Source organism: Calonectris borealis, chromosome 24 (assembly GCF_964195595.1).
Source record: "Calonectris borealis chromosome 24, bCalBor7.hap1.2, whole genome shotgun sequence".
In the NCBI taxonomy this organism is placed as follows: Eukaryota; Metazoa; Chordata; class Aves; order Procellariiformes; family Procellariidae; genus Calonectris; species Calonectris borealis.
In genome coordinates, this window is record NC_134335.1 from 476,038 (window position 1) to 502,022 (window position 25,985).

General features: G+C 62.7%; 1 protein-coding gene across 2 annotated transcripts in view; it reads right to left on the reverse strand.

Annotated features, from left to right (window-relative positions):
- Nucleotides 1-24,937, reverse strand: part of ZBTB16 (zinc finger and BTB domain containing 16) — a 62,275-nt gene extending 37,338 nt beyond the window's left edge. The window contains exon 1 of one of the 2 annotated variants that reach the window (XM_075172795.1): nt 23,617-24,937. In XM_075172795.1, coding sequence (XP_075028896.1) covers nt 23,617-24,890 — 1,274 coding nt within the window. In that variant the 5' untranslated portion in view covers nt 24,891-24,937. The remainder of the gene's footprint in view (nt 1-23,616) is intronic. The other variant, XM_075172794.1, reaches the window with a different exon arrangement.
- Between the last annotated feature and the right edge of the window lie 1,048 nt (nt 24,938-25,985).

Here is a 25,985-nt window from a genome sequence, read left to right on the forward strand (position 1 = left end):
CTGGCCCCTGACATCATTCCACCAGGATGCCAACGCTTCCCCTTTCCAGAAAAGCCGAGGAAAGGACCCCTCCTGTTTTGCCTCACCTCACGCAAAAACCAAGCACAAAACGCCGAAAGCGCGCTTGAAATCTCTTTTCAGACCCTGCCCGTAAACAAATGCCGAAAAGTGCTGCAAAAGGGCAGCCACTCCCCGCATTCCCGGGACGGAGCCTCATCCCCGCCAGCACGCCCCTCGTGCACCTCTGCCCGCCCGGGCGAGGGGGTCCGCGGGGCACGCGCCGGAGGGGATGAGTGCGGATGGGAAGCCGTCGGATTTATCCAGGATGGCAAAGCTGGCAGCGGGAAACACCTCCCGTCCGTCGCCGCTGGGCCAGGCGGGCGCAGACGCTGCCCCAGCCCCAGCCCCGGGCGGATCTGCCCACCTTGGCTTTCAGGAGGGTCTCTGGGATGCAGCCGCGGCACGGTGCTCTCTGTAGCAAAGGTCCACCGAGCTGCTGCGGGCCCAGGGAACGCCCCTGCGTCTCTGCCGCACCACCGCCGGCGCTCCAGACCGACGCAAAAAGTTCCGAAACGGCACGCGTTGGTCGGCGGCTGGAGCGCGGGCAGCGAGGGGTTAACGCATCGCGACACGCGCGCAGCCCCGCTTGGAATAACCGGCGCTAACGCGGCCGTCCAAAACCATCATCCCCGTTCTTCGGGCATCCGGTGACGCTGGCGTGCTGGACACGAAGAGAAGAGCGTTTGCTTCCCCGGGTGGCGCTGACCCTGCGGGGCTGCGCTCGGCGTCGCACCCGCCGCGACCGGTACGTTGAGCAAACGTGACGCGGGTGTCAGAGGCGTCAAGCAGAGCGCCGGGGGAGCTTATTCCTAAAAATAATAGGAAATCTCCACAACAAAGCAAAGCGACCTTAGCGCCCAGTGCATCTGCCGCAGCAGCGGCGTGATTATTCAGATGTTTTGATTCCTAATTCAGAAATAATAAGTGGTTCACGGATTCCAAGTTTAAAAATATATTCCTCATCTGGTTCCCTTAGCAGCACGCGTGCCGTTGGAGCACCGGCGCGGCCCACGATCGGCGAAGCGCCGGCCTCGGCCGCTCGTTCCTCCTCACCCTGAGGGATGGTTAGGACACGGGGAAAGCGCTGGGCGCGGCCCATCGGATGCCTTCCGGGGAGGTGCCGGGAGGGGTCCCGCCACGGTCCGGGGAGCGTCGTCCTGGTGCTCCCCGGGGAAGAGGGAGCCAGCGGCTCCCGGCCCCCGAGGAGACGGCAAGAGTCCCCAGGGAGCCACAAGTGGGGAGAAAGGGGAGAGCGGAGATGCTAACGGGAGGCTGGAGCAAAGAGCAACTTAAACACGGGGGAGAATTTTAGGGTAGGAGGATTTTTTTTTCAGTCCCCGTCTCTTCAATGACCCGACCGCAGGGACGAGGCTGGAGAGGCGTCAGGAGCAGGATGGGACCGCGGGGCTGCCGGGGGGATGGGCTGGGACGCGCCGGGGAGCCACTTCCCTGCGCCGAGCTCATCTCCAGGGCGCGGGAGCAGCCTCCGCTGGGCAGCGGGGCGGGCGCGGACACCCCCGTGTCCGTCTCCGGTGACTTTACATGGTTCTACTGTCCCAGCGAGTTTTGCACGGCACCCTCTTCCCCCAAGCCCGCCTCTCCCCCCGTGCCTACTCCTAGGAGGGTGCACGTGTTTCCGCACCCGCCAGCTCCCGTCCCCGCCAGCTCCTTTGGGTCCCTCGTGCCGGGTGAGACGCGTCCACAGCAGGAGCTCGGCTGCGGGGTCCCGTCAGGGGGACGCGTGCTTCCCAGCCCTCGCCTCGTTAGGGAGGCGATGGAGATGCCGCTGCTGGTGCCCCCCTGCCGGGTGCACCCCTGGTTTCTGCCCGCCGCCCCCTCCCGCCGCACCAGCCCAGCTGGGAGCCGCAGCCAGGACCGGGCACGAATTACAGGCAAACGGCATCCTTCCAGCGAGCGGCCCGGATCCCGAGGAGTTTTATAAGGTAATCAAATATGCAAGGGATTCAACAAACTAATTTCAAGCACACACCTGGGGTCCTCTGATAATGTCAGCTGTGCCTATACAGCGCAAGGATTAAAATTTCATAGAGTCATGATTTCATCAGTCGCTAAACTACAAAGGATTAATTAACAGCCAGGGAAGAGCTCGTGGCTTGGAAATACAGTCTTAAGGAAAATATCTATCTCCGCTCTCCAGATGTCAGCGCGCAGACGAATAAAGCGCTTTGATGAAAACGCTTTCTTATCGTTAGCAACTCCAAAATCTTGTCTTTTTGCGGCTAGAACTAAGGATGCCCGACTCCGGCCTGCCGCCCGCCGGCTCGCTGCGTCGTCCGTGCCCTCCGCGGGGCCGTCGGGCGCGCCACCGGGTTTTACGCCGTGCTTTGGGCACCGGCGGCGATGCCTCCCTCGGTCAGGGGAGGGGAAGAACCCCAAGCGTTCCCGGGGGCCTCGCCTTTGCTGCCAGGCAAACCATCCGCCCTGGCTCGCCGGCTCCCGGGGAGCCTCCCGAAGCGCTCCCCCGCCAGCTGGGCTGGAAAAGCTCGGGAAGGACGCGGGGGCACCGGCCTGCCAGAGCCAGGGCGAGAGCTACTCGACGTCCCCCCGTAAGTACAGGTTCGCACGCGCCCCAACGCCCTCCCTGCCTCGGGACGAAGGCTAGCGACCGCCAAACCCTCCGCCTGCAAGCGAGCAGACCCTACGTTTCTCCCCGGGGCGTTCCGCAGGCGTGGGAGCCGAGGGGTAACGCGCGCCGCCCCGCAAAACCCCGCCGAGCGCCAGGGCCGAAGCTGGCGCCCGTGCCGCCGAGGAGAGGCGAGGGCTGCGGCTCCCGCGGGGCGAGCAGAGCGCGGCAGCGGGTCCCCCTCCTCCCCGGGAAGATGAACGAGGGAGCTGTCAGTGAGGGACAGCCGCAGCAGTTGTGTTGCTGTAAAGGGGCAGCGGAAGTGTCTTTGATTAATGAAACCGTAAGAGCCAGCTGTTACGCAGCCCTTCTTCGGCAGAGATGCCCTCGGACAGGCTGAAAACCACCGCGCTCTGCCAGGGCTCCCCGGGAGGACTTCTCCCGGCCAGGGGCTGGTCTCCCGCCCCCCGCCAGCGCCGCTGCCTTCGCCCGGGTCCGCGCCGCTTCCCCACGAGTTCCCAGGGCTGACAAAGAACTAATTATTTCCAATTAGGAGCCGGGAGATGAACATTACGCACCTTGTCAAGCCAGTAAATTAACGCACCTGAACTGCGCGGGGCTTTGGTGAGAGCCCAAAGCGCCCAGGGCGAGGAGGCGGCGGCAAGAGGAGCGACTCGGAGGCGCCGCAGCCCAGGGACGGCGAGCCGGGCGCACCGAGCCCCGCCACGGCCGGGTTTTCCTCCGGTATCGGCATCCATAACCGGCATCCAGCCGGGAGCATCGCGGCAGGGCTCCGCACCGGGCAGAGGGGGTACTGCCGGGGACGCGACGGCACCGACACGCCTGGCTGACTTCTGGTTTGCGTGGGCTGGGGCTACTGGGCAGGAGCGGGAGCCCGGGCGCAAGGGGCACCCCAAAGCCCCCGGGCACCAGCGGTGCCCCCTGCAAACACGCGCGCAAGGAACAGAAGCGGCACGCAGAAACGGGTGTTTCTGCCCACCCTTCCCTCCTCTCGCAAACGCCGAGTGCCCTCCCGGGATGCTCCGACCGTGGCAAAGACCAGGATCCCCGGGAATGTGGGAACGTCCCGGAGAACAACGAGCGCTTTCACCCGGGCAGTTTGTGCAAACCACCCCGTTTTCCACCCAAGTTCCCAAGGTGGAGACGCAAAACGCTCATTACGAGCGATTCAGAGGCACGACTTACTACTGCTAAAAACAAGGGAGGTGCAAGCGGCGCGGGGGAGAACGGAGCACGGGCGGAGCGGGGTGGCTGGGATGGAGGGGGGGAGCCAGGGCTTGGACCGAGGCCACCGCTGTCCATCCGACAGCAAAACCCTCCTATGGAAAACGTATTTTTGGGGAAGGACTAAGGAAGCGGGAGGTGTCAAAAGAGCTCGCGAAGCCCGTGTCCCGGCAGAGCTGTCGGCGCGGCACGCGGGGCTGCCTGCATCGCGTTCGCGGCGTCCGAGTTGGCTTCGCTCCCGAAACCGCACAAACATCTGCGCGGAGGGGAGCGACCGGGCCGCTGGCTGAAATCACGCTGGAAATTTGTCTTCTCGTGGAAGAACAATGCGCGCAGATGTCGCTGGCCGTGGGCAGGCTGCGGGCAGCGTCGCACCCCAGGGCTCCGCAGCAGGGACGGGGACAGGGGGCACGAGACCGGCAACTTTCTCCTTTGTTTTTTTCCCTTTCTGCACCAGTTTAAGCGCTGGTGCATTAATAGGAAAAGCGCTGCTGCCTTTGGCTCCGGCGTAATTAGTTTTGCTCAGCCTACAACATGTTTTGCTGAAAAATAAATAAATACCTTCCGGGTGAGCCAAGTTCTGAGCGGGACGCCAGCCCTGACGGCACGCTCCGCTCCCCCCGGTCCCGGCCAAAAGTACGCGGTGTCCCGAACCGAGGAGCCCGGGGCGTTGCTGAGCCGTCCTGGCGCTTCGGGACCTCTCCAAGGAGCCTTGCTGACGATTAATTAATTTATGAGCAGCCTCACCCCCCTCCCCAACGTGCACAACAGGTTCCATGCAAATTCGTGAGCTTTTAAATTATACCGTTAATGAAAGCAAATAAAGGCAGTTAAAAGGCAATTTGCTCAATTGGTGTTAATATTTAAGCACAGCATGTGTAAAAACAAGATCGCAGAATTCGGTTTTTCCGCGAGAAAACTTTCGGTCCCGATCCTCCCGCGGAAAGGATCGAGCACGCCCGGCGAGCGCTGCGCGCGGGGTCGGGACTGGCAGCCCCCCGGCAGCAGGCAGCCAGGCTTTTTATTAAGGAAAGGTCCGACGCTCCCCCCAGCAGCTGGCGAGACCGGCAACTCCTCCGCTGCCGAGGGGTGCGACCGCAATCCCCGGCACTCCCTGCAAACCTCGGGGGAAAAGCGAGGGGCGAACCCGGGGACGACGCGAGCCCTGCGCATCCCCTGCTCCCACGGGGCTCGACTAGCCCGTGGCAATCGGGCCACGTGCAGGCGGAGGAGCTGCCGGCAGCGCTCCGAGCACCGCGCGCCCAGCGCGGCCCCGGCTCAGCGCGTCGCTGCGACCACGTGTGGAGCCAACACCTGCACGCCTTGGGAAGGCGGTGGCCGCTGCGCAAGCGAGAAGCAAGGAGGAAATCCCCGGCCAGCCCGAGGTACCACGGGATGCCCCAGCGACAGCATCCCTGCTCAGCACGCTCCGGGTTATCGGCTCCCGTGCAGGGATGCGGTCTCGCGGCCGGGGGGGCCGTAACTGTAACGAATTCTTGAAGAAAAACGGTAACGGTGATCTGGCATCAAATTAACGCGGGCAAAAAAAGCAATCTTCGTTTCCCTTCGTCAGACAGGCAGCCGGTCCGTCGGTGGAGAAAGCAGCGTTTTACGTTACGCAACACAAAGGCGAAAGGAGCACTGCTGCTGCTCCGGTTTCCGAAGCGCAGCTACGGCCAGCGGGACGGCGGCTAACGCTTGCCCCTCAATTACGGCCGACTCTTGGCAGTGCCCCGTTTGGCGGGTTATGATGCTCTCGCATAAATTCGCTTTCAAAACAGGAGCCGCCGGTGAATGAGACCTCGATTTCTAATGGTTGGAAATATTTTGTACACTCTGCTGCTCCCTCTGTACCCCTTTGTCGGGGCCAAGGTCTGCAGGCTAAAGCGGGTACCAAAAGACCATCTGTAGCTCCCGTCTTTACAGAGAAGTTTAAATAGGGGGATGAATGAGCACAGGAATTAATGAATGATAAAGCCGTATGGTCTCAGTCAGCCTCCTACGCCTGTATGTGGTATTCAAACCCTCCCAGCCTTCTGCCACAAAGAGAGGTTTCTAAGCTACAAAAAAAAGGGGGGGGGGGGGTGTGCGTGCAGGTTTTTAACAACAAACCCAGCGACTCGCCTCAAAGTTCCCACCAGGTTTCCCTGCTCCCATCTGGGGGAAAGGCACGCGTTAAGGCAGAGGGGAGGGAAGACCGGGGGTTTTCCCCGGAGCCGGCTGCAAAACCCCATTTGGTAGCAGGAGAAGTCCAGAAGAGTCGGCTCTGGGGCTCGTCGGTGCCCGCTGGGGCGGGGGTCCCAGCGAGGGTACCCAGGGGTTTCGCACCAGCAAGGGCAGGCAGAATTCGGGTGAGCCGCCTGGACCGACCATGCCGCCATCCGCTTCGCCAGCCTTTGGCGCGTCCCCCCACCCCACCCATTAGGTACATCCATTAGATTAAAGATGCCCGGTAAAAGCCAACATTGAGGCGTGTTTTAGCGAGGGGGTGCGCCCAGAAGCGCATCCATTATAAAGCAGCTCCATTAAAAAAAAAAAAAAAAAGGTAAAAACGAGAAACCCAAGGCTAGCGTGGGTTTGAGGAACGCTTGCAGAAACAAAACCTGCTGGCCGGCGCTGCAGAAAAGCGAGCTCCCGTCCCTCCATGCCGAGCAGCGCAGGGCAGACTCTGGCCGGCACCCGCGCTGCACCGGGCGCTGAGCGATGCCCACCCGCTCGCTCCGGCTGCGGGACAGAAGATGCTACGGCTCACGGTGCCGTTGGCCGGAGATTAACCGGTGACATCCAGGGAAAGACGAGGACACGGACGGAATCGCCAACTTTGCGAAAGGAGGGCTCCCGCCAGCCCCGGAATGCTAACAAGGTAAACCCGGGATCAGACGCCCCAAATCTTTTCGACTCCTATTCAAGAATCAGGGGGTGCCGGGGGGATCGTTTCTCTCCAGAATAACCCGCAAGAGGCTAACGCGGAGGCGAAGGAAGCACGGCGCAATACTGGAACGCTACTTTTATTTTAAGAGCCGTCATGTGTAAAGCATTAGCGTTTTTGAAATTGCATTCTCGAGTTAATTAAATGGACAATCTTTTATACATAAAAAGTGAAAGCAAGCAATTAAAAGCTAGGCGAAGAGAAAGCGCCTTTTCGGAGTGGGCGCTACCCCTCTGCGCTCCCCCCTCCGGGCTCCAGCGTCTCGAGGGAGCTGCCGTCCAGGCGCGCTGGTACAGCGCCGGGGCGGCCCCCCGCACCCCGCCTACGGGATTCAGCAGCACAAAACCCCGCGCTTGGGCCGTGCGCTGAACCATCCCGGGGGTCCCTTTTCGCCCCCGAAGTGCCCGTGGAAGCCATACGCCCTCAATTCACGGATTTCCTACGTGTAGGGAGGTTTACCGGCTCGCGGCGGTGTGAAAACCCGCTGTAGTTATCTTTGCTGCAGTAAAACGCCGACCTTCAGTTTTAGGCAGGAGGTAAAGTTCACTATCGATTGGACCCACCGTAATCTGTTTATAATTACTATTATCTCCGAGTTAATCTTGCGAGAGGTCAACAGTTTTACAAAAATCTTGCAAGCCGTGTCTTTTACCTCCCAACTTCATATCTGGGTCAAAAGGTCAATTACTGCAGCTTGCTAACTTGAGATTTAAGGAAAAAATGTGTGCTCCCACCCCAAAGCCCCGCCGGCGCAGGGGGGGATGCGGGCAGGCGCCGGCCCTCGCCGCGGGTAAACCGCCCACGCCGTGGGAGGATCGCGGCTCTGAAGTCAAGGGGAAGAGTCTTCCCAGCTCGGGGCTAGTCCCAGTCCACAAGCTGAACTGGGCTTAGCTGCTTGTAGGGTGGGAGCCTCCGCTGCCGAGGGGCTTGGGGCATCCCCTGCGCGCCGGGATGCAGCCGGCGGGCCCTCGGCATCGCGCTGGCGAGCGCCCGGGCACGCGGCCCCCGCACGCCGGCCGGCGTGGCGCAGCACTCGGAGGACGCCAGCCCCCTCCCGTAAAGCACTGCGCGTTTAGGCAGCCGCCTGCCTTCCCGGGCGCGTGAAAGGAGTATTTAAGGCCCCGGGCTCTGCTCCCGTACCTGCTCCCGGAGGTGACAAACGGAAGCGGAGCAGAAACCCGCAGGGGAAAAGCCCTGAAGATGGATGAAGACGCTGGCTCGTCCTGCCAGCCTCCCCGTGCTCCTATCATCAGATATCATCGCTCGCGTTATTTTACGCCCCGCGCCGGGACGCTGCCGGCGGCTCCGGGCAGCGCCGCCGTGCAGTACCGCGCTCGGGGAGCAAAAACGCATAGGTGCTGTTGCACCCTCTCCTGCGAGGCTGGGTTTCGGGAGGAGGCGAGCCTCCGAACGCAGCCCGGGCCCGCCGAGCATTGCTCAACTGCTCTGCAGGCAGGTGTCATAAACAAGCAGGCACATGGCAAACATATCGATTTCCCGGAGCTTATCGCGCAGCAACCAGTGCTCAGTTACCAGGCTACTTTAATATGTAATTTACTGCGAGAAGGGAGAACGGGGCTGAGGGCGGCTGAAATATTTACCGTGGGATGGACGGGGAGGCTGAAGGGGCGCGCCGCGCTGCAGGCGAGCGGGAGGGGAGGTACGGCGTCTCTTGCCTCTAGCCGTCCTTAGTATTCTCCAACTATTAAAAAAAGCCCCTCGCCGCTGCGACAGAGTGTTTACACAGATGCTATTAATCTTCTTCTGCAACTGTTTACGCTATGAAAATATAGTCTCAGCTGCCCGGGCTCTCCGTCTCCTTAATTTAAATTCAGATGCTTAATTTCTGTCAAAACAGAGCCCACCGAAATTACCTCCATCCATTTCTGGTGCTCAACTTGCCTTGTCATCCGAGAGCTGCCCGGCAGAGCGGGGAGGGAAGCGGGCGGGAGCCTAGAAAGGGGGGGAGAGGCTGCATTTCACAGAATGGTTTGGGTTGGAGGGGACCTTAAAGACCATCGTGTTCCAACCCCCTTGCCACGGGCAGCGACACCTTCCACTCGACCAGGCTGCTCAAAGCCCCATCCAACCTGGTCTTGAACTCTGCCAGGGATGGGGCACCCACAGCTTCTCCGGGCAACCTGTCCCACCGCCCTCAGAGTGAAGAATTTCTTCCTTCTCTCCGATCTAAACCTACCCTCTTTCAGTTTAAAGCCATTACCCCTTGTCCTACCACTTGCCAAAAGTCCCTCTCCAGCTTTCTTGGAGGCCCCCTTCAGGTACTGGAAGGCTGCTAGAAGGTCTCCCCGGAGCCTTCCCTTCTCCAGGCTGAACAACCCCAGCTCTCTCAGCCTGTCCTCGTAGGAGAGGTGCTCCAGCCCCCTGATCACCTTCGTGGCCCTCCTCTGGACCCGCTCCAACAGGCCCGTGTCCTTCTAATGGTGGCCGGTCCCAACACCAGAAGACTTTCCTCCTCCAGCCTACCTGGGACAAGCCATGAACGCAAAGGTGGAAGTCAGCCTGTTTTGTACGACCAGCCTGAGATAACGCTGCTCTCCGGCACCTGGTTACCCGCCTCGGACCGGCAAAACCCACCGAGGCAGAGGGGACGCTCGCCCCAATTCGGCCGCTGCAGCCCGAGACCCCGACAGCAAAACCGGGAGGCAACCGCCCTCCCGCAGGCACTGCAGCATCCAAACCACCGCCACCTGCACCGTTTGCCCCCCTGAACAAAAAGCAAGTCACCGTCCCTCAGGTGACAGAGGTACATCCATCCCTGGACATATTTCACCAGCAAGCCGCCCTCCCGGCCCGCCAGCGGAGTTTCGGCGGGGGAAGGAGCCGCCCTCTCCCTCCTGGCACCTCGTTTTGCAGACGCGACGCTCAAGGGAACCCCGGGACCGAGGGGAGGTTTGCATTTTCAGAGCACAAAATTTTTAAAATCCTCTTTATACAGTGCCTCTCAGTAGATCTTTTGGAATTTACAAGATAAATACTGGTAATTTGATTCTTATCTTCTTCAAATCCAATTCTAAGGCAATTCTGTGTAAAGGACACTAATTACAGCCCGCGGGGAAAGAAAAGGTAACCCATCAGCGAGAATACGCTTGAAACGTTTAAAGGGGTACGGGACACTGAAAAGTTAAATAGATTTCAAATCTGCTCTTGCAACCACAACAATTCGTCGGGTGAAAATCATTCTCCGCGCCGCTCCCGCTCCCTAGCACGTACTGGCGGTGATCTGCTCGGAGCTGCGCTGGAAATAACGGCAGCCAGCTCTGCAGCCAGTTTGCTGGCGCTCCGGTTCTCCGCAGAGCCTTTAAAGGCTGCCCAGTCCTCGGAGAACAAGGCCGAGAGAGGCAGCCGCACCGGGGATAACCGAGTCTTCACGCGCAGACGTGCTGCTTTTCACCCTCATTTCCCCGGCGTTATTTACTGATGAAAAGGCACCGGTTTACACGCGCAGGGGAACGCGACCAGCAACAGAGCGTGGCAAAGCCATTACTCCTTAGCCCAAACACTGTATATTTTCCACCTAAAGCCGGGCAATCCTGGCTCCGAAACGCGACCGGCGGCCAAGAGCCCCCCGCGCGCTCCGGCCACCCAACGGCTCCCTGTTTACTGCTGAAGAGCACCCCGAGGAGGAGGATGGTGGGGAGACCGCACCGGCCACCGCCGCACGACGCGGTCTGGACGTTACGGCACCTATAAAATAATAAAACCCCGACCCCGGGGCGCGGAGCCAGGATGCGGCAGAAGGTGACGCCGGAAGCATCAAAGGGATTTGGCAATCCAAACAGGGTCCTGTTTAAGGAGCGCTGCCGTGCCCAGGGGAAAAGCCCCCGGACCCAGAGGGGGGCTGGTACCAGAGCCGAGCAGCCGCAGCTGCGGCATCTCGGCAGGCAAGAGCTGAGCTCTTAGTTGGGCTGAGCAACCAGGACCAGCAGAGCTCATGATTTATTCATTCTGGGGGAGGGAGGAGAGATGCTGTTTCTAAACCGGTGGGAGGCGGGCGTTAGCATCCATCGCTACCGTTCCTCCGAAGACGATACGATTATTTCTTTTAACACGGTGACACTTGCAGCTAACTCATGCCTGACCCTGCCAGCGCGGGGCAGACGCCGTACGAGAGGTGACCAAAGGTAATTGAAAATAAAGGCACCGCGGACCGGAGCGGAAGAGCTGCCTCAGCAGCGACCCTCGTCGCAACAGGTAAGAGCGATGGCATCCAGAGGACGACCGGCGCGCACCCAGCCGGCTGCTCGGTAAATCAGCGCTCTGCTGAGGCTGCACGTCGGGGACGGCCGGGTGGACCGGGGGCACGCCAAGCAGCAGAGCCACAGTCCGGGAGGCACCGCTGCCACGCATCCGAGCCCCACCGGGGCTGGCACCGGGAACCAAGGCGCGTCCCGTACCACAGACTCCACGCGACGTCATCGTGAGAGGGGAAAAATCACCCCAGCCCGCTCAGCAGCTTTAAAAATAGCCTTTTTCTTCCCAACGTCGTGTATGCAAACATTTCCTATTACCCCGCTTCCATGATTCAGCAATTCAAGTCCTAGTAATAAAGAGCGTGGTAATCCGCACGTTTGTGCGGAAGAATGGCAAATGCATGCCTTCAACGACTTTTGAGAGCTGTGCTATTAAGAAAAGATATTTTCCCTTTCTCGCGTTGAAGGAAAAATACAGTTATTTAAAAATGGCAAAAGAATCAGCTCATTAGTTAATAACAGTGACAAAAACCCTACCACGGGAAAACCGAGTGGCTGCAGACCGAAGCGCGAATTAAGCCAAGCATGTAAAGGAAAAACCCCCACATCCGAAACACACCCAGCCCCGAACTGTAAGTTAGCGAGAAGAGAGGAGGGAAGGCGTCTGAACACACAAAGACCCTGCAGCAGCCCCCGCCATCGCCACTGCAGCCCGGCACAGCAAACCCAGCGCCCTTTCAGCCTGGCCGTGGGCCCCCAGCACCGGCGGCACCGCCGGCCCCAGCCAGCGCCCACGCGCCTGCGGAGCGGTCCCCTGCTGAGCCCCCCCGGACCGGGGCGCTGGGGGGGGGTCCACGGCATCACGGGGGACAAGGGCTCAGCACCATGGGGGGCCCTGGGCATCACTGGGGGATGCAGGGCATCGCAGAGGCTGGAGCATCACGGGGGGATGCAGGGCATGGTGGGGACCAGGGACGTCACGAGGGGGAGCGGGGCCAGGCTCGGAGCCGCAGCTGGCCGGGGACCCACCCGGGCTGGGGGACGCCTCGCCGCGTCCGGCCGCTCTTTGTCTGCTCGCCTCTGCCTGGGCTCTCGCGTTGTCACCGCTGTCATTTCTCTCGCCCTCCGCTTACTTATGCGGAAAACGCGGTTTCCGCGTGAGCCGTGGCAGCACAAAGAGTCCGTACGACGCTGCGTTTGCCACGCGTTACGAGGAAGAACTGAAATCCCCCAAACACCGGCAGCAAAAGGGGTCGGTGCGCAGCACAGGCGGGAGCGCAGGCGAAGCACCCCGGGCACCCCTTCCCACGCTGGCTCACGGCGAAGCAAACCCTGGCACGGCACGACTTTGTGCACGAAATCCCGCCTGCAGGCACACGCGCCATCTTTTCGGTTGGGTGGAAGATCGTTACCCCGCACCAAAGCCCAAAGAGACTCGGTCCCGCGGAGCGCGTTTGACGCCAGGGACCGAAGACGCGCATCCACGAGAGCGCCGAGGATGCAAACGCCGCTTGCGGCACGTCCACGCGAGAAGCCGCAGTGCTGAGGACCGGCGGCCGGGCACGTCCAACCCGGGAGACCCCCAGCCCGGCCGTACAAACACAATGCAATGTGGGTTTTTTTAATTTCAGCAGGAAGGAAGTCCCCGTCGCTCGCTCTAGGTCAGCGATCCTTATCGGCCCCCACCAACTGTATTTGCGGGTGGCACCAAACATCCAAGCAAACGAAGCCGGGGGGGAGGAGAGGAAAGCAAACGGCGTTTGCCTCCCGGCCTCGGCCCGCGATGCCCGCCTGCTGCAGGGCGGCGAGCATACGGGCTCCGGCGCATCGGTACCTGCGGCTGCACAACACGGCATTGCGTGCGGCGGCTTTTGATGGCCCCCTCCCCGACACACGTATCGCTAGCGGGAAGCTCGCCGCGCACGGCCGCTTCGTTCACTTAGCAACAAAGGTGCTAATTAGGGAGCCGCTTTCCACCTCCAGCCGGAGGAGGAGGCGGCACCGCTGCCCGCGCCAGCAGCGGCCGAGCCTTCAGCGCTCGGCCGGCAGAGCGGACCCCGCCATGCATCGCTTGCGCTGCGGGACGAGGAGAAGGGAAGCACCCTCGGGAGACGCCCATCTCTGCTCCTCCGTGGGGCACCCCTCGCCCAGCCCCCCCCCAGGGTCCCTTCTTTTGCCATCTTCTTCCGGAGGGGCACAGCCAGCCGAGTCCCTCTCCCAACGGCGAGGTCCGACGCCAGCTCTCCTCCCGGCGCGGGTTTGCAGCCGCCCGACGTGCCGGAGCAGCACCGCCGGCCGGTGTCCCCAGGCTCGTGCAGAGCAATGCCCGCGTCGGTGGCACAGGACGCGCCAGAGCCCCCCGCTCCCCCCAGCCACGTGCCGGCTGGTCTCGGCACCCGCTCCGGGGCAGCCCGCAGCAGCTCCCGCCCCGCTAAATAATGCATCGGCCAGCCCTAATTAACGCAAGGGAAGGATGATATACATTTCTGGGCTGCTGTAAGTTAGGTTTGGTTAGACGCTGAGGGAAGAGCCGCCTCCGGCTAAAGGGTCAGATAAGGCAGGAATCAATACAGGCGACTGCCTCTGCATCCCGAGATCCCGGTGCCCCTCCCCAGCTCCTGCGGGCAGGGCTGGGGGCTTGGGGGCAGCCCCGGTGCTGCCCCGCTCTTGCCCGGGCTCGCGCACTGCTGACTCAGCACCCTGCGGGCTGGGAGCCGCTGGCGGCCCAGTTCCCACTGCGGCACCCATTTCCCACAGCCCCTGCCCTACACGCAGCCCCCAGAAATGCAAAGCCCAACACCCCCTCCCCCCCCAAAAACCCCAACAAACTGCTGCCCGTCAACCCGAGTGACAAGGAACCGAAAGGCTGGGGGAAGGCGCGGCAAAGCCAGAACGGCGTTTCCCCCATCCCTCCCCAGTTCCTGAGAGCAAGAGGAGACAGGGACCTGGGAGGCAAAAATAACACCTCCTTTTCGCTTTTTTCAGGAGAAAGGTTTTCACCCAAGCTAAAATTTTCCCGAAAAACATTCCTGCTGAAGAGAAGCAGCGTTTCTGCCGGTTTGTCGCACACCGCTGGTTCTCGTGCAAGGCAACCCACGTGCAAGGCCAGCGGGAGCCGGGCTCCAAGCATCCACCGCCCGAGGTCCCGGTCAGACGGGGCAGCGGCCGGAGCACCCCCCCCGCCCCCCAAAAGACGAGGGCGGCGTGGGCAGAGCTGCCCAAAGAGGCTTGGCACGCTACAAGCACCTCTGGCTACCGCCCTCGTTCGCAGAAGCGCCCTCCCGCCCTCAGCACTTGGGATATTTTCTACGAACAGGGGGAAGGAAGAAAGAGAAGAGGAAATCACCGCGTTACCGGTAAAAATAGCAGAACACCCAGTAGGGAGGTACAGAGGGTTTCGGTTCTGAGCGCTGCGCCGTTTCGCAGAAAGGGGCCCCGGCGTGCAAGCCGGCGGGCGCCCTGCCGCGCTCCGACCACCCCACGCCGCCGTGCACCCGGCTTGCCGCGTGCCACCGGCGGAGGGGACCTGCCCCGGTGCCGGTGATGCACGCGGCGCCGTCGCCCGCGCCCTCCGGCCGACCGCAGGGGGGTGCGAGCAGGATGGCGTGCCGGTGCCATGCCGGCGCGGGCGGAGGGGGGCCGGCGAGGCGCGGGCGTTGCACAATGCCTGTGCCTTATCTCTCCCACGCAAAGGCGGCTCGCGTGTGTTGCGCAGCAGGCTGCAACCGCAGCCCGTGCCCAGCCGGAGATAAGATATCCGTCACCGGCGCTCGCTGCTCCGCGCTGCCGGCAGCGAGCTCCCGCCGCCGCCAGCCTGAGCTCGCGCGATTTGTGAGTGGTTTGCCGGGTCTCTCTGCACCGAGCATCCCCTCTGTGCGTCCCCTCGCCGCTTGCCCCCCGCAGGCAGCCCTTTTCTGGACCGACTCGAGCGTCTCTTTCCAGCCCCGTGCTACACCCAAGCAATTCGGATGCCCAAGCTCGCGGCCGTCCCCGCTCCCGCGCCAGAGCGAGTCCCAGCAAACCCCCGAGAAGCCAACGGAGCGGCCGACGACACGCAGTAAAATCTGGAAACGCGTGAGCCGTCCCCAAAGCCTCGTGCTGCCACACGTGCGCGCTTCCAAGAAGACCGGTTGGGTTTTGGTTGGATTTTCTTAACGTGCAGCCTGTGCTGTGGTTAAATTGAATTTCTTAGAGTCGTAGCCTTCACGGGTTTAGTCTGTGCACACCAAAATTAGTACAACCTGTCCCTAAATACCATAATAAAAAACACGTAGTAAGCGCTTTGCCTTTATTTATGTCAGCGCTGGTTTCAAGGAGGATGAATCACACTTCCTCCTTAGCACTCCTTTCTAATATGATTTACTATAAATAATGCGTGGAGAAAAGAACGAGGGAAGGTGACAAAGGGCAAAGCGCATGGAGCCCGGCACCGTTCCCAAACTCGCTGGCAAGAGGATAAAAGCACTTTCAGCAGTCGTGACGGAGGTGCAAAGACCGTGTGGGTTGTCACTGGTGTAGTACCTGGTGCACACACGCAAACCCGAAACAAAACCAAACGACAGGCAATAGTAACGTGGTTTTTTATATATATACACACATTTGAGAATTGCGCTGTGGCTTTAAAAGCGTCCCTAGGAACTACTTAAAAACCAACACAGCTCCTCACCGCTGGGAAAACCCATTTTGAGCCTTCGCAGGGCCCGAGCTTTGGGCGCGGGGACACCCGCGGTGCCAGGGCTTGGCTCTGCCAGCCAAGGGGCACGGTGCCGGGAGCCGCGCGGGCGTTTCGGCGGGCAGACGGCTTTCTGCAGGAAAACCGACCGGGACCTCGTGGTGTTGCACAGTTATTTCACGTGGAAGTAGGAGCCCAGCGCCCTCCCAGCGGCGCTGCCGGCAGGGACCCCGCGCCCGCCTGCCCGGGCACCCGCCTCCCGCGGGGCGCTCCTGCTCCTTCCAACCTTGCGAGCCGGCCGGCGATGGAAACGGCCTGGGGTTGTGGGGTTTTTTTAGGTTCTCTTTGTTTTTCCGCTCGGTCGACGTCTGCCTTCTTTATAGGTCACCAAGGTGAAAACCGGCGTCGTCCTCCTCCCCGCCACGCGCGGCATTTGCAGACAGACGGAGGTGTATTTTTTCGAGAGGGGGGTGCAGGGGTCCCCTCCACGGCACGCAAGGCAAGTACCACGGCGTCACCCGTGCCGGCACCCTGCGCCCGCCCCCGTGCCGGCGTCCAGCAGCGCTCCCCCGGCACTCTGCCTTTGCGCACGGGTGATGCCGGCGGGCTGCAAGCCGGCCGCTCCTCGCACGGCGCTAAACAGAGCACGGGGTTATCAGCCCGGCTGATACACGCAGATAAACAGCCCATCTCCCGCGCTGACACCGGTAACAAAGCAGGGCGTTTAACGCCGATTTATGGCGGGCGGCTCTAGCGAGGCTCAATACGCCTTACAGCGCTCGTGCCTACGCGGAGACGTATTTCCTCAACGGCGTATCGCCGACTCGTTTGCTAAACAACGTGCCAATAAAACAGCAACGAGACGACGAAGGCCGATGGAAAACTAAACCAGCACAGCGGGGCGCGTATCCAACCATAATCTACTTAAAATCAGTTAAGAACACTACAGCGAAAATGATACGGGCGGCCCTGGCCCGCGGCCAGAGCGCAGAGCCTCGTGCTTACAACCCAAATTTTACGGCCATTCTCTCTTCTTCAGCTGCAAAACGCGCGAGCCGGCAGATGCTCTTGTCAAAAAGAGGAACCCACCTTTGGCTGCAGAAGCACAGGGTCCGGCAGTGCTTACTGCTCTCGCAAAGTATCAAGCGCTTCGGCTGCCCACGCCAGCTGCAGAAGTTACCCGCAGCCCTGCGAGCGCAAACCGGTGTTCAAAACCGATACCAAGCGTTTCGGGCACGCTTCAGCCGAGATAAAGATTGTCCAGAACGAATACCCGCGCAATGTTTCCGACACCCCGAAGCAGGTCTTGGCAAGCGGGCTCGAGCCTGGGAACAAGATGTCACGACTGCGTTGAAAGCTCCTAAGCCCATCCTAAAAGGCATCTAAGCGCGGGCAGACCCGCCTGCCTTGATTGCGCCTGCTCGTAAGGACGCATGAACCTTTCTCTGTTGCTCGTGTTGTACGAGTCTCCTCCATCTTAATCTCCCCACATGCCACGCTCCTCGTTTCGGCCGGTACCCGTCACGCGACCACCGGTCTCTATGATAAACAGATAAACAAGTTGGTAAGCCCAACGAGAGCCGCGAGGTGCCGTGGCAGCGGCGTTCGGCTGGCGCTCGCGGGCACCGGGCGCCCATCGCTCATGGGCTGCGGAGCGGGACGCAGCCGCCCGCGCATCCTGATGGCGACGCCGGAGGAGGGAGCGATGCCCAGCGACGGACTAACGCGACCATAACGCGCCGAGCCGCCCAGCACCGGGCCGGGGGGAAAAAAAAAACCTTGCAGGCAGGGTGACACAAGCCAGGACTGCCGGGCGAGGAGGAATGAATGGAATAGGCTAATTTACACAGGAAGTGAGCACTTACCAGACCCTTCATCCCAACACACAAAACCCTCTGCCATATCTGGAAGCAATTACACCCAGTTAACATGATCTGCCTGCCACTAAAATTAACTGCAAACAGAAATATTTTTCACTTTTGCAACAGGAGATGCCATGGCCCCGTGTTTGGCTGCCGGGAAATATTTAGTAATTACTCATTTAAAGCCTCTCTTGAAGCTGTCAAGGGGCGGGGGGGGGAGTAAAAGAAAAATCTTGCTAATTGCGAGCAAAAAGGAAAATGCAGATCGTTTTACTCTATCCAGGGAAACCAGATTTACGCACCGGCGTAACTACAGAGCCAACGTCGCGGGGAAGCGGGGAAGGCTGCAGGGATGCTCCGTCACAAACTGCCCGGGCTGCTCGGCACCACGTCCACGCGCCACGGGGAAAAGGAAAAAAGGAGTCGATCGCCTGAAACAGCAGAGGCTCTCCGAGGGCCCCTCTGCGCAGCCAATAAATACTGTTTTAACGAACATCGCTGTCCGACTTACAACGAGACCCGAAAAGGCGCCGCAAAGCTTATCGAACCGCTGCAAGCGACATCAAGCGAGCGTGCTTTGGGGAAAAAACCACCCCGACGCTCCTCAGTCAGGCAGGTTTTAAGCACCAGGGTCCCAACCCCGCAGCCGACGGGATCAGCTGGCGCAGATCCGCCCGCCCCGGTCCCTGGGAAACGAGCAACGCTGGGGAAGGCGGATGCAGCCCGGCCAGAGGAGATGCAGCATCCCCATCGCCCCCGCGGAAGCCCCTCCGCCGCCAGCCTCGCCCTCGGTAGGGAAGACGCGGAAGTTATTACCGGGCGAGGGGAAAAGGAAATAAATGGGGGGGAAAAAAAAAAAAAAAAAAAAAAAAATCGGTGTTTTCTGATGGGAACCTCAGAGTTGTGCTTTAAAACGCGTCAGCCGCACAACTAAAACGATGCGGAATAATTGACGGAATAAGACGGAAGCCGAAGGGGGCTTTTCCCCCTCCGCGCTGGGAGCCGAGTATGGAAACGGTTAAGTCCCCCACCGAATAAATCAAAAGTTCAAGGCTGCAACATACCACGCCGTATTCCCCCTCTGCCTATGACAAGAACCAGAGAGCCCCGAAATCCCAAGCATCCTGAGCGGGGTCTCCGCCGGCGCTCACAGGTTACACGCTCGGGGTCAGCGCCGCGGACCTTAGCTGCAACATTCATTTCCTGAGCGGGGCACGTCCCCCTGCCCATAAAGCTAATAAGAGCTTCCTCGCCCGGCCGCCCCGCGCCGCCGGAGCCGCGCGGCAGCGGCCAGGCAGCCGGGAACGCTGGTTTCCATTAGCCCCTTATGATGCCAGGTGCCGCTAATAAGGCCCATCAGCAAGAAACAAGAGCTGCCAAGTCGTCTTCGGACTCTGGAAGTAATCACGGGCAGAGTTTGGGGGGCTGCTGGCTTTTCTTTTTCTTCCCTCCCCCCTCGTTTTCTCGTCTTCCTCCTTTTTTTCAAGTTTCGACTGCAGCGGAACATAAATTGCCGAATGCTTAAAATAAAATAAAAAACAACCACTGTATCAGGCTACCAAAATTAACACTAATAACATCTCACAAAGCACTTGGGATCCGATTTATCACGTTTATTGCTTTAATGGTATACTGCATCTGTTTCTCACTGTGACATGTCGAGCAGTGCCAACGTGCCTAATGGCATTAGTAGTACAACGCTCAGCTAATCCAGGCGGAGACGGATGGAGGTGAGCCTGGCAAAGAGAGCGCCGAGCGCCGGAACATCTCCCTACGCAGCTACTTAACGTTTGCCACGGCATCAACGTTACAGCTCCGCGCAGACAGCAGACCAACAGGCTACACCTCACGGGGACGCTGCAACCGGGACCCCCGCGGGAAGCTGCGGTTTCCCCGCGCAGGAGCGTTTCGGACCGGTGGGAGCATCAACTCCTGGTGTGGCGCACCGGACCGGCGGCAGCACGGCCGCCTGGCCCCGCACACCGGCGCTGCTGGGAGCCGCCCAGAAAAGGGAGAAGAGGGCAAAACTCTGCAGTTTGGGCTCTTGCGGCTGGTCGGCAGCCAAGGTGGAAGAGCAAGCCTCCTTGTTCCTACCCCTAACGTACCCCGCCGCAGCCCACGTCTTTTAGGTGACCGCTCGGCCACGAAACCCCAAACCGCAAAACTCGGAGGTGCAAATGCGAACGGAGGCTTTCCCCAAGGTGCATCCCCCCGCGACAGCGAGGACAGGCACCTCCCGGCCCAAACCGCTGCACGGGGAGCGTTCGCCCGCCGCCAGCCTCCACCGGCCCGACGACGCCGTCGCCGCCAAGCGCTTTCGTTTTCCAGCCGAGCATCTCCACCTCGCGCAGACACACGTGGCAAACGCCGTGGCATCACTACGGTGGCTGAATTCCCGGGCAGCGTCGGGGTTTTGGACGCTTGGCCGATCCGCTAACGAACTTTACTGAATCGCAGCCCCACCCGCCGTCTTCCCTGTCGCTATCGACGTTAAAAAAATGAAACCACGTCTTCTATAAAGTTTTAAAGTATTTAACTTCCCGGTGACAAATTACTCCGGGCTCAGCCGGCGGCTCAGCACGGCACTCGCGTCGCAGCTCGGGAGGTTTTTCTTCATACAAACAAGCCAAAAAAGGGCCGCTGAACTATGGCTTTTTGTCTGCAATTAGAAGCGACGATCGATACTAACATTAGATTAAGTTTGAACTTTGCTGAACCTAGAAGGAAATCTTTTATAAAAAAAATTAAAGAGTCGCCGACTCAATACACACTCAATTAGTCAAAATCATATGCTCGGTAGAGAAGACAAGAAATGGATCGCGCAGCAGCCGGCGGGTGCGGGGGCCCGAAAACCCCGGTCAGAGTCGGCGCCGAGGCTTGCGGCCAGGTCACAGCTCGGCGCGCTACGACAGGGCACAGGCGACGCTGCCACGAGGCCGAGGGTGGCCGCCGAGCCGCGCTCCCGCGCGGGGCTGGGGCAGGCGACCGTCCCTCGGGCACCCTCCATCACCCGGGGCGAACGGCCCCCGCGCGCTTGCCGAAGCCCGGCGAAAAGCCAGCCCGGCCCTCCGCTCTGCTTTTTCCTGCCTGCGTTTGGAGACAGGAGCAACGCTCAGAAGGCTCCGAGACGATAAACATATATATTTATACTTATATAGGCATGTGTGTGTGTAAACAAACACACCCGCCATATGCATACGCTCGCTTGTGCAATGTAAACAGGCACGGTACACGCTGGCTCATTAAGCGCCTCGCAGAAAGAGCGGCGACAGCTCCGGACGCGTTGGGGCTCTGCCTGTCACCTGCTGGGGCTCGGCACGCGAAAGCCATCGCGCCGGGCGGCCGAGCACCCCACGGTACCGCCCGCGCCGGCGGTGCCCCTCCCCAGCAGCTGCCCCCCGGCCCCTGGCTCGCCGCCGCTGGGAACGGCTCTGCGCCGGGCACCTCCGCGCTCGCTTCGGGGTCGGAAAGCAAAACCGCAGCAGCAAAGGCAGAAGGAGGTCAGCGAAAGCCGACGCTCGACGAGCAACACGCCGGCGCGCCCGGCACATCCTGCCCCCGCCGCCAGCCAGCTCGGGGAGGTGGTGCCAGGGCCTCGGCGCGGGCGCGGCGTCCCCCAGACCGCCTCCCCACCAGGCACCGGAGCTGAGAGGGGCCCGTAGCCGGCACGGCGCAGCTGCCACCGCCACCAGCACGGCTCCAGCAGAGGGTTACAGATCCCAGTCTAGCGTAGGTGCTGTTCAACAGCTCCACGAGTACAACAGGATCCCACAAATCCTCCCAAAACGGTAGCTTTCACCATGTATTAGAAAGCAAACGGTAGAAAAAAGCCAACGAGACCCCGTCTACACACAAACCACCTTGGATTTAGACCGGGGGGTGCAGGGGGGGGGGGCAAGTTGATTTGCCTGTTGCCCAATGCCTTTCAACATGGACGGTCTTAGAGACCGGTTTAAAAATGGCTCACAGGGTTTGGCTCGCCCTGCAAAGTTGGCCAGCGCCAGGTAATCTGTCTGAGAGCACGAACAGGCAAACGGAGTTTGGCGCTGGCTTAAGCCACCGCCTCCGGGGCTTCGCTCGCAGGGGACGGCGCTTGGGCCAGACCCGAGAGCCCGTCGGAGCAGGGCGCCTACCCAGCCTCCTGATAAGGATCAGGAATAATTAGGAAATAAGCCGCAGCCGCAGCCGTGCTTGTCAAAATACGCCAAGCCCGGGGAGGCACCGTGACGTGCGGGCTGCTGCACTGGACAGATGGGCCACGCTCCCCCGTCTCCCGACCGCTCGGCTGTGCGGGGAAGGATCCGACCTTCCAGCCAGCCCTGCCTCGGGGCAGATCCCCGGCGCTGCCCTCTCCTGCGGCCGCATCGGTCGCCGCTCTCGGGCTCGGAGGGGGAAAGGGAGATGCTGGAGGCCGTGGCAGAAAGGCACGTTAAAATTCTCTCTGAGCCTTCACTGCAGCTCTCCTCCGGTGACGTTCGGTCTGCATCACCGCACGGCCGGGGAAGAGCCGCACTGAGGCGGCTTCGGGCACGCTAACGAGCACGAGCCCCAGCTCTCCCGCTTGCGAGGCGGGGGAACAAAGCAGAGAGCAGCCCTGCACCCACAAAGAGCTGGGGGACCCCCGCGAGGGGCGAGGGCTGCTCTCGGCGGGGTCCGCGCGGCGGCTCCGGGTCGCCGGCCAGACCGAGAGGCGACGCTGCCAGCGCTCGCAGACCCGCGCGGGGCTGAGAACCCCGGAGCGGCGGCTGCCGCCCCGTGCTGGAAACGTTCACGGGCTGAACCTGCGGGGAGCTGCTGCTGCTGCTCCGGCACCCGCCGCATCCCACGCCGCTCGCGGGCGGCAGCCTCCGCAGGCGGAGAGCCTGCCGGCAGCACCGGTTCCCCCGCCAGAGGCGCGCGCCGGCACGGCCACCGTCCCCGGAGCGCGTTATGTGCATCAGGACTAATTAACCTGTTGATTCATTAAAAACCTGACACGGTGCGCAGCCCGGGGAGGCTGCGAGCGGCTCCGGCACCGCGCCGGCACTGCCTTCCCCCAGGCAGGACGCCGCCGTCCTGCCGCGGGGCTGCAGCCGCGGCGGGGGCCAGCGCTGCGCGGCACTCGCCGGAGCGCGCCCAGCGCGCCAAGGGGTTCGACCGGCGATGCCGATTTAGGCGCAGGAATTAACACGACTCCCTTCCCCAGCCAAATCGGGGAGTGAGCTCCGGTCCCCGCTCCCACGATCGGGAGGCGGCAAACGGGGGAGCACCGAACTCACGTGCCGATAACAACCACCGCGCTCCCACCCCGCAGCAGCTCCCCGAGGTGCGGGGCTGCACAAAGATCCCCCCCGCCCCGAGCGGGGGAGCCCCGAAATCGCAGCCGCAGCCGCTGGAGGTTCAACCCTGAGCCCACCCCCGCGGGGACGGACCCACGGCTCTGCGGCAGCGCGAGCCCTCCGCGCTCGCTCGCCCCGGCGTTACCCAGCCTGACCTACGCGTTACTTTGTGCAAAGTGCAAATATTTCATAAGCCAGGAAGCTGAGCTGCAAAAAAACTACCGGGCCGGCAAGGCGCTGCATGCAGCGCTCCCAAATGTCATCGCTGCGGCCGGGCGCGGGGACCCCGCAGGTCTCTCCCCGCCTCGCCCCGCACGGACGCGCCCGGGTGCCGGCGCAGGAGGGATCAGCTCTCGGCAGAGGGTGGGCGAGGGCTGCCTGACCCCGCGGCATCCCTTTACACGCCATTTACAGGCGGATCCCTAACGCTCAAGGGGCAGCAGCCGCGAGCTGTTCGGCGGACGCCGGCCAGGGAAACCGGGGTTTGTGCTAGCAGGAAACACCCACGGCCCGAGCCCCGTCCGGCACTCGCCGGAGGGAACCTTCTGGCACGGCTGCCAGACCTGGAAAAGTTGCGACAGCTGCCCCTCCGCGCACGCCGCTCCGCGTCCCGGTTTTGGGGTACGCGGCGGGAACTTTGCCCCGGCACGCGCGACACCCAGCCAGCAACCGAAATCCTCCGGCGAGATCCCGCCCGCCCGGTGCGGAACGCAGCGGCGCGGCTTCGGCACTCACCTGTGCTGCTCGAGGGTCTCGTTGTCCGGCAGCTCTGCCCCGCACACGCTGCACTGCTCGCCCAGGGCTCTGCTCTCCGTCTTCATGCCGGCCGCCAGCTCCCCCAGCTTGCTGAACAGCTCCCGCTGGATGAAGCCCTGGGGCAGCAGCCCCCCGTAGGCGCTGAAGTCCATGGAGACGGCCAGGGCCGGCTGCACGTGCAGGGCGGACGCCACGGAGGGCGGCACGCCGAGCACCGGCTCAGTCTTGTGGTTCGGCAGCAGGGAGTAGATGCCCAGGGGCTTCTCGCCCTGGGCGGCGGCGGCGGCGGACGGCTCCGGCCCCAGCGGCAGCCCCTGGCCAGGCTCGGGCGGCGGCTCGGCGCCCTCCTCGCGGGCGTAGTGCAGTTCGCGGGCGCTGGTGATGACGCTGCCGCGGGTCGGGGTGCCGGGCCCTTCCTTGCCCTTCTCGTCGGGCTTCTCCCCGCCGGAGGCGCCGGGCTCGGCCGCCCGGGGGCTGTCGCGGCTGGAGGCGTCGTCCACCTGCATCGCTTCGGTTTTGACCTCGGGGAGGCCGGCGGGGCGGCGGGCGGCGGCGGGGCGCGAGTCCTCGGGGGCGCCGGGCGGCAGGGCGCCCTGCAGCAGCGACTGCCCGATGGTCATCAGGCTGTCCACCGCCGCCTTGGTGGGGCTCATGGCGGAGAGGGGGCCGAAGGAAGCGGAGGCGGAGGGGCTCTGCTCCGCCGCGGCCGCCGGCAGGCTCTGGCCGGCCGCGCCGGCGTAGCCGCTCTCCTCGCCGGCGGGCTTGGAGACGAAGAGGCCCTTGCTGTACCTCGACTTCCTCTCCTCCTCCTCCTCGGCGGCGGCGGCGCCTCCGTCGGCCATGGCGACCTCGGCCATGTCGTTGTCCTCGGAGGCCTGGATGGTCTCCAGGATCTTCAGGCACTGCTCCTCCAGGTACTCGATTTCCAGGATCTCGGCGGCGTAGAGCAGGTCGTCCAAGTCTTCGACCTTGGCCTGCAGGGTGGCGGTGTACGCGTACTCCAGGATCTGCTGGAACGTCTTTGGCGAGAGGAAGTCCAGGGTGTAATGCTGGCTGTTGCGGTGGAAGAGGATCTCGAACATCTTGCTGGTGCAGGCCAGCACCGTCCGGTGCGCGTGGAACTCCTGGCTGTCCACCATGATGACCACGTCGCACAGCGTCCCCGCCAGGCGCATCTGGTTGGCTTTGTGCAGCAGCCCGGTGGGGTGGCAGGGGTTCTGCAGCTGGATCATGCCCATCTTAGTCAGATCCATGGCGCTCCCGAGGCTCACTCATCAGGGTGCCTCGCCGTCGCTCAAATCTGGGACTAGCTTTGTGTGCCGACTATCTGCGAAAACAAAAGGCGGAGGGGGGAGAGGAGCGGAGAGGAGCGAGAGGGGAGGGAGGGGGGGAAAGGGAGAGAAAGGGAAAGAACAGAGGAGGGCCGGGGAGGAGAGGCGAGGCGAGGAGGGGAGGGAGGAGAGGGGTTAGCCCGCAGCCCGGCGGCGACTCGCCGAAAAGTTTCTGCGCCGGGCTCGCCGGAGGCCGGCGGGTGCCGGGGCGGCGGAGCCGCGTCCCCGCCGCCGCCGCCCGGGCAAGGGGGCGAAGCGCGGCGCGGCGCGGCGCACCCCCCCCGCCGCCCCGTCCCGTCCCGCCCGGGCAGCGGAGCCCCATCAGGTGCACGGCGGGAGCCGGCGGAGCCCCGTCGCCGCCGGCGGGAGGGGGCCCGGGGCGGCCCGCCGCCCGCCCCCCGCCCGCACTCACGGCGGCCGGCGGCTGCTCCGGCAGTTCGCACTGCCCGCTCTCATCGCCGCCGCCGCCGCTCGCCGCGCCGCGCAGCAAATCACGGCGGCGCCGGCCCACGGGCCGCCCCGCGCCCACGTCAGGCCGCCCCCCCGCCCCCGCTCCATCTTGAGTGCGGGCGCCCCCCCCCGGCCCCGCCCCGCCCCGCGCATCCCCGGCCCCGCCGCGGCACCTTGCGGGGCGGGCGGCGGGGAGCGGGGCCGGGCGGCGGCTGGACAGCGCTGCCGACAACAAACATGGAGGAGCCCAGGCACCGCCGGCGGCCCCCGGGCCCCGCCGCCCGCCCCGACGGGGTGCGCGCACCGCCCCACCCGCGCCCTCGCCCACGCGAGACAAAAGCGACCCCGGGGCCGGGGCCGGGGGGGGGGGGGGCCGGCCCCCGAGCGGCGAGCCTCCCCGCCTCGACAGCCCCCCCCGCGCCGGGAGCCCGGCCCCGGCCGCCCGGCGCTGCGGGGAGGCGGGTGCCCGGGCTGGCGAGGGGGAGAAGGGGGAAGCCACGCAGAAAGCCAAGTTTTGGGTTCAGCGACAGAGCCTGGCTGGGGGCCCCTCCGGGCGCGACGCCTCAG